The sequence below is a fragment of the Haliotis asinina genome, chromosome 8, assembly GCF_037392515.1.
Source record: "Haliotis asinina isolate JCU_RB_2024 chromosome 8, JCU_Hal_asi_v2, whole genome shotgun sequence".
NCBI lineage: Eukaryota > Metazoa > Mollusca > Gastropoda > Lepetellida > Haliotidae > Haliotis > Haliotis asinina.
Genome location: NC_090287.1, coordinates 26,122,852 through 26,129,959, shown reverse-complemented (window position 1 = coordinate 26,129,959; position 7,108 = coordinate 26,122,852). Strand labels below are relative to the sequence as shown.

The following is a 7,108-nucleotide window of genomic DNA, read 5'->3' as shown; positions in this document are numbered from 1 at the left end:
TAACATACAGTTACATATGTGATATGAATGAAGGTGAATATATGGATAATTACGGCTATGGTGTATTTCATGTGCTGGTTGGTGTGTGTTTTGGCCACGTGGTTTGTAAATTGCAAGTATTTTTCTCCAAACCTACAAATGTAGGAGAGCCAGATGAAAACAGTGTAAGCAACTGGTAAACCATCATCCTGACTCGTGGCATGTATCAATTTTATTTCTTTTGGAGCAAATAATGATTATTTAGATGCTTTCTTCATGTGCCAGTTTTAACTTTCAGGTAAATGCATTTGCGTTTGATGCTCTTAAAAACAAAAGTGTTGTGCCCGTGAAGCCTCTCTTTTCCTTAATGCCTGCTCCATCCATGCATTATAGGGATTCCTCGGTAGGATTTGTAAATTGTTGGCTGTGTTTGTTTATGAAATTGTAACACAAAGAACATGGTCATTTAAACGTAGTATCAATGCATGTGTGCTACTAAGGGCGGCCTCTCTGATGCAGGTGTGAAGTTTTGACAAGTAAGTGAGTACACGCTCACTCGTCGGAGGTTTCTTTAATGTACGGCTACCTCAGGTACGACTGCTACCTTTAAAAATTAATTAAACAAAGAAAGATGCACTTCTTATCGCTGTGAAAACAATCAAGATGTTCCAGCTTAAACAGCATGGTGGCTATGCATGAAGGGATAATTCCTGATTGCTAACAATACATAAATGCAAGTAATGAGTGGGTGGTGTATGGAGGTGGACTTAAAAGAAGTCCGACAGTCAGGTTACGGTAATAAAAGCTGAAACGCCTTGATTTCAGGCACTAGTCATAGATCTGCGCTCATCTGAACAGTCTAAACTTGTCACGTCATCTTCACATTATTCGCAGTTCGTTTTGGAAAGATTTCTACACAGTTACGAGGCAGAAATGAAAGTGAAGAGCCCCGAGACCAAGCCAAGCAAGTGTAGCATTAACAAGGCTATCGTTCCGTCCAGGAACCGAATCAAGTACTCTGCTAGTCAGGTAAATATTTTATATTCCATTACTCCAAACGTATAAAGATAACACCACAATAAACGCTAATCTTGAAAATCACCCAAAATACATCTGAAACCCGTTTTGATCTGCATCGTGCATATTCACAGTTGGCCCAGCTGGAGAAGGTGTTCCTGTCCTCTCAGTATCCTGACAGCTCCATCTTGGAGGATCTCTCCAACACCATCAACATCGACGTGGAGAGACTATCGGTAGGTGGATGAATATAACCCCAATGACACTTATACTTGAGCAAAGTTCTCATAGGACAAAACATCCTATCTGAAATATCACAATGTCATAAACCCCTTTACCCTCATTTACACACGCAGTTACCTTCAATTATATATACTACTGGACAAGAGTCACAACTGCTTTACTTATTGCGTAAGATACGTAGGTATCATATTTAGGGTATAATCAGTATTTTGCAAATATCGTTTCATAGTTGGAGAAAACTCTTTACCAAATATACTACACCAGTGAATTTTAGAATGTCCCATTATAAGTGGCCACATCGTGGCATACAGATCTGGTTTCAGAACCGCCGTTCCAAGTTCAAGCGACAGTCTAAAGGTGCTCACTTGAACTGGATGAGACAGCAACTGTATCAACAAGGCACACCACAGTCACGTGATATAACGGTACCGGACAAGTGTCACGTGCTCACACCACCCACAGCGACCAAGAAAGATGACGTGAAAGACAAACCCAAATCAAAGTAAGTACACAACAAGCGACCACACATGCATCGGTTAGTTTTGCAAGTGCATGGTGCTCTGAATAGCTTCGACACACTCTCCTCTCATTCCCGTGCTTACAATGCTTTCTTTTTCTTGGGTTTCAGTCTTCACTACCTGCCCAGCACCGGACCCGGATACTCCTCACTGACGGACTACGACCCAATCTACAATCCCTTGATGTTCACATCATCTCACAACGTCTACAGCGCTCTCACTGACGCAGTATCCAGTACACGGCCTGTTCAGAGTGCCCTTCACTACCCACATGTGATGACAGAAACCTCCTTCCAAGCCACACCAAGCCCGCAACAGTGGACGGAGTATTCCAGCCAGTCCAACTTCAGCTCTCCCCTAAGTCCATACCACCCCAATTATCTTCTCAACTGCCTTAGCGATCCCATGACATTTCCCCAGATCGGTGTCTAGATCGCCTATGGAGATCACATTCGTGGTCAAATGCAGCACGCTTTTGCATACATAAAGCCCACGTCAAATGGTTGCAACAGTCCAATGATGAAGTCATCTTTGGCTTGCTTTGTTACTATTAATGTATATTTTGTTGTGTTTGTTGTGTTATGGATTGCAAGTATCAATTTAATATGACTGTATATGATCCTGAGCTAATAAACATTATGAAAAAGCTATTGCATTTCATTTTCTCATACAAAGAAATATGTCAAAGTATCCTAATCAGGGTTCGAACTCTCAATTTGTGTACACTGACATGAGTGGGGCACATACTTCTTCCAAGCAGTTTTCGTCCCCTACAATCAAATGAATCAGTTAGATTGGGATTCTTTCTTGAAACTGAGCAATTTTCCATTGATTGCTATTACATATGGGGCATAGACATTCATCTTCACCTCCCGCAAAGATTTGGAACTAAATCCACAACCTACATGTCGTTGATTCCGGAAGCCGACACGCAATAGCGAAGGATACACTGAGAGATGGTCGTTTATAAACTGTGATAAGAAACGAAATCACATCAACATCCGAAAATGAGAATCAATATTGAAACTTACAAGATGCATGTACGTGTGTAGCCAGTGACACACATGAGTCCCAGAGATGGAATGGTCAGCAGAAATTGTTAGGTCGGTTGGTTTCTTATTTAACGTCAAGCTCAGAAATCTTCCATTTATCTGGTGGTGGTCGGTAAATAATCGAGCCTACATCAAACAATTCAGTGATCAACGTCATGAGTATCGATCTATTTAATTGGGATACGATGACGTGTCAACCAAGTCAAGGAGCCTGATTACCCGATCCCGCCAGTAACCTTTTACGGCAAGCATGGGTTCCTGAAAACCAGTTCCGATCCGGACCTTCACGGGTAGAAATTGGAATTAATCACAAACTGTGTGGCACATGTAGGATTGTGTAGAAGAAAGAACTGGGAAAATGAAGGAGACCATGTTTTTCAATGTTGACCGGTACATTTGGCATTACCTAAATCTTATGTTGAAAGCGATAGCTACTTCAAAGCTACTCAAAATTGACTATCGACAACCTGAAACAATTTAGCGCTTCGAAATCCTCTGCTTCGTATGCCAGCTAGAAGCATACTGATGACGAAATTTTACGGATGATAACTTCTTTGTTTTCACAATAGTGACGTTTCGGTATAGCTGGTTATACCGTTTTGAAGAAAACAAAGCCTAAAGCATGGCCACCTTACTAGATTATCAGACGCTTCCTTCGGATAGGATGGACTTGAGGAACAGTGGCGCTGTGTGAAGATGAGCTTTGAATTACAAATATACCAAACACTTTTCGGTGTAGTAACAACATTCTAAGATTTTGTTTAGGAGTACGTGGATTGCCACAATGAAATGTACATGGTGCCAGTCAAGTTCTAGCTTAAATGGAATTAGGATTAATATCCATTCGATTATATCGAAAGGTATTCATGGGTAATTTGGTATGTGGAACGTGAGTGGGATGTTGAAATGATTGGCCACATTCATTTACTTAACATACAGTTACATATGTGATATGAATGAAGGTGAATATATGGATAATTACGGCTATGGTGTATTTCATGTGCTGGTTGGTGTGTGTTTTGGCCACGTGGTTTGTAAATTGCAAGTATTTTTCTCCAAATCTACAAATGTAGGAGAGCCAGATGAAAACAGTGTAAGCAACTGGTAAACCATCATCCTGACTCGTGGCATGTATCAATTTTATTTCTTTTGGAGCAAATAATGATTATTTAGATCCTTTCTTCATGTGCCAGTTTTAACTTTCAGGTAAATGCATTTGCGTTTGATGCTCTTAAAAACAAAAGTGTTGTGCCCGTGAAGCCTCTCTTTTCCTTAATGCCTGCTCCATCCATGCATTATAGGGATTCCTCGGTAGGATTTGTAAATTGTTGGCTGTGTTTGTTTATGAAATTGTAACACAAAGAACATGGTCATTTAAACGTAGTATCAATGCATGTGTGCTACTAAGGGCGGCCTCTCTGATGCAGGTGTGAAGTTTTGACAAGTAAGTGAGTACACGCTCACTCGTCGGAGGTTTCTTTAATGTACGGCTACCTCAGGTACGACTGCTACCTTTAAAAATTAATTAAACAAAGAAAGATGCACTTCTTATCGCTGTGAAAACAATCAAGATGTTCCAGCTTAAACAGCATGGCGGCTATGCATGAAGGGATAATTCCTGATTGCTAACAATACATAAATGCAAGTAATGAGTGGGTGGTGTATGGAGGTGGACTTAAAAGAAGTCCGACAGTCAGGTTACGGTAATAAAAGCTGAAACGCCTTGATTTCAGGCACTAGTCATAGATCTGCGCTCATCTGAACAGTCTAAACTTGTCACGTCATCTTCACATTATTCGCAGTTCGTTTTGGAAAGATTTCTACACAGTTACGAGGCAGAAATGAAAGTGAAGAGCCCCGAGACCAAGCCAAGCAAGTGTAGCATTAACAAGGCTATCGTTCCGTCCAGGAACCGAATCAAGTACTCTGCTAGTCAGGTAAATATTTTATATTCCATTACTCCAAACGTATAAAGATAACACCACAATAAACGCTAATCTTGAAAATCACCCAAAATACATCTGAAACCCGTTTTGATCTGCATCGTGCATATTCACAGTTGGCCCAGCTGGAGAAGGTGTTCCTGTCCTCTCAGTATCCTGACAGCTCCATCTTGGAGGATCTCTCCAACACCATCAACATCGACGTGGAGAGACTATCGGTAGGTGGATGAATATAACCCCAATGACACTTATACTTGAGCAAAGTTCTCATAGGACAAAACATCCTATCTGAAATATCACAATGTCATAAACCCCTTTACCCTCATTTACACACGCAGTTACCTTCAATTATATATACTACTGGACAAGAGTCACAACTGCTTTACTTATTGCGTAAGATACGTAGCTATTATATTTAGGGTATAATCAGTATTTTGCAAATATCGTTTCATAGTTGGAGAAAACTCTTTACCAAATATACTACACCAGTGAATTTTAGAATGTCCCATTATAAGTGGCCACGTCGTGGCATACAGATCTGGTTTCAGAACCGCCGTTCCATGTTCAAGCGACAGTCTAAAGGTGCTCACTTGAACTGGATGAGACAGCAACTGTATCAACAAGGCACATCACTGTCACGTGATATAACGGTACCGGACAAGTGTCACGTGCTCACACCACCCACAGCGACCAAGAAAGATGACGTGAAAGACAAACCCAAATCAAAGTAAGTACACAACAAGCGACCACACATGCATCGGTTAGTTTTGCAAGTGCATGGTGCTCTGAATAGCTTCGACACACTCTCCTCTCATTCCCGTGCTTACAACGCTTTCTTTTTCTTGGGTTTCAGTCTTCACTACCTGCCCAGCACCGGACCCGGATACTCCTCACTGACGGACTACGACCCAGTCTACAATCCCTTGATGTTCACATCATCTCACAACGTCTACAGCGCTCTCACTGACGCAGTATCCAGTACACGGCCTGTTCAGAGTGCCCTTCACTACCCACATGTGATGACAGAAACCTCCTTCCAAGCCACACCAAGCCCGCAACAGTGGACGGAGTATTCCAGCCAGTCCAACTTCAGCTCTCCCCTAAGTCCATACCACCCCAATTATCTTCTCAACTGCCTTAGCGATCCCATGACATTTCCCCAGATCGGTGTCTAGATCGCCTATGGAGATCACATTCGTGGTCAAATGCAGCACGCTTTTGCATATATAAAGCCCACGTCAAATGGTTGCAACAGTCCAATGATGAAGTCATCTTTGGCTTGCTTTGTTACTATTAATGTATATGTTGTTGTGTTTGTGTTATGGATTGCAAGTATCAATTTAATATGACTGTATATGATCCTGAGCTAATAAACATTATCAAAAAGCTATTGTATTTCATTTTCTTATACAGCATGCATGCCACAACTTTCATATAGTAAACTGCTTGCACGGGTGTCAAAGTATTCTAATACAGGATTCGAACTCTCAATTTGTATACACAGACATGAGTGGGGCAGATACCTCTGCAAAACAGTTTTCGCCTCCTTAATCGCTTGACTCAGATTTCGTTTCTTTGTTGAAACTGATCTAGTTGATTTGCAGGTATTAACTAATCTTGTCGTTACCAAATAACGTTGTGACCAACACCACGAGCATTAATCTACTCAATTTGGATACGGGTTCGTCGATCCCTCCAGTTGCTTTTTACGAGAAACGTGGTTTGCTGAAAAACATTTTCGACTCTGACATTCACCGATTGAAATGACTAAGACACAGGACCTATTCTTAAAGCAAGAACAGCGGTCATTGGCATTTTATACTGTTCGTTATATGTTAACATCAGTAAATAGTTGGATGGTATGGTCCTAGCTGTATAATCCACTCGGAGCGGGGATTTCTTATGGACGTTTCGAGCCGAATGTTATCAGTCTCTAGAACCCATTTCAGTTATACATGTTAAAATATTTGATTTTTCCGCCTTGTAAAGTCCCACCCTCTGAGTTTCTGATCCACACGCATATGTTATTAAGGTAGCATAGTGTGATGGAAGCACGATTTTGAAATGGAAAATAGTGGAAAAGCAACGCTTAAAAACTCTAATCATCAATCAAAACGGCTCATACCATAGCATTTGTTAAGACTTTCAGAAACTTTTACAGCTGAAACTGGACTTAAGACTTTGATCTGATCATGTTTTGATTTGCTGATGAAGACAGTGAATCGTGACAGAGGCAGTAAACTGTGTGTGGTAACTGATGATGTGTTGACATCGCTAGTAACAGGAGGAGGCGCCTGATAATGGCACCACACCGACATGGTGTGGAGACAAGAAGGCAAGCTGAACTGATAACAAC

General features: G+C 41.2%; 2 protein-coding genes across 2 annotated transcripts; both read left to right on the top strand.

Annotated features, from left to right (window-relative positions):
* The first annotated feature begins 912 nt into the window (after positions 1–912).
* On the top strand, positions 913–2,189 carry LOC137295173 (cone-rod homeobox protein-like). Its single transcript, XM_067826492.1, has 4 exons — positions 913–1,008; positions 1,131–1,232; positions 1,563–1,741; positions 1,868–2,189. The coding sequence occupies exons 1-4, from the start codon at positions 913–915 to the stop codon at positions 2,187–2,189; spliced, it is 699 nt and encodes a 232-aa protein (XP_067682593.1).
* Positions 2,190–4,650: 2,461 nt separating this feature from the next.
* LOC137295172 (homeobox protein OTX1 B-like) lies at positions 4,651–5,927 on the top strand. Its single transcript, XM_067826491.1, has 4 exons — positions 4,651–4,746; positions 4,869–4,970; positions 5,301–5,479; positions 5,606–5,927. The coding sequence occupies exons 1-4, from the start codon at positions 4,651–4,653 to the stop codon at positions 5,925–5,927; spliced, it is 699 nt and encodes a 232-aa protein (XP_067682592.1).
* The last annotated feature ends 1,181 nt before the right edge of the window (positions 5,928–7,108 follow it).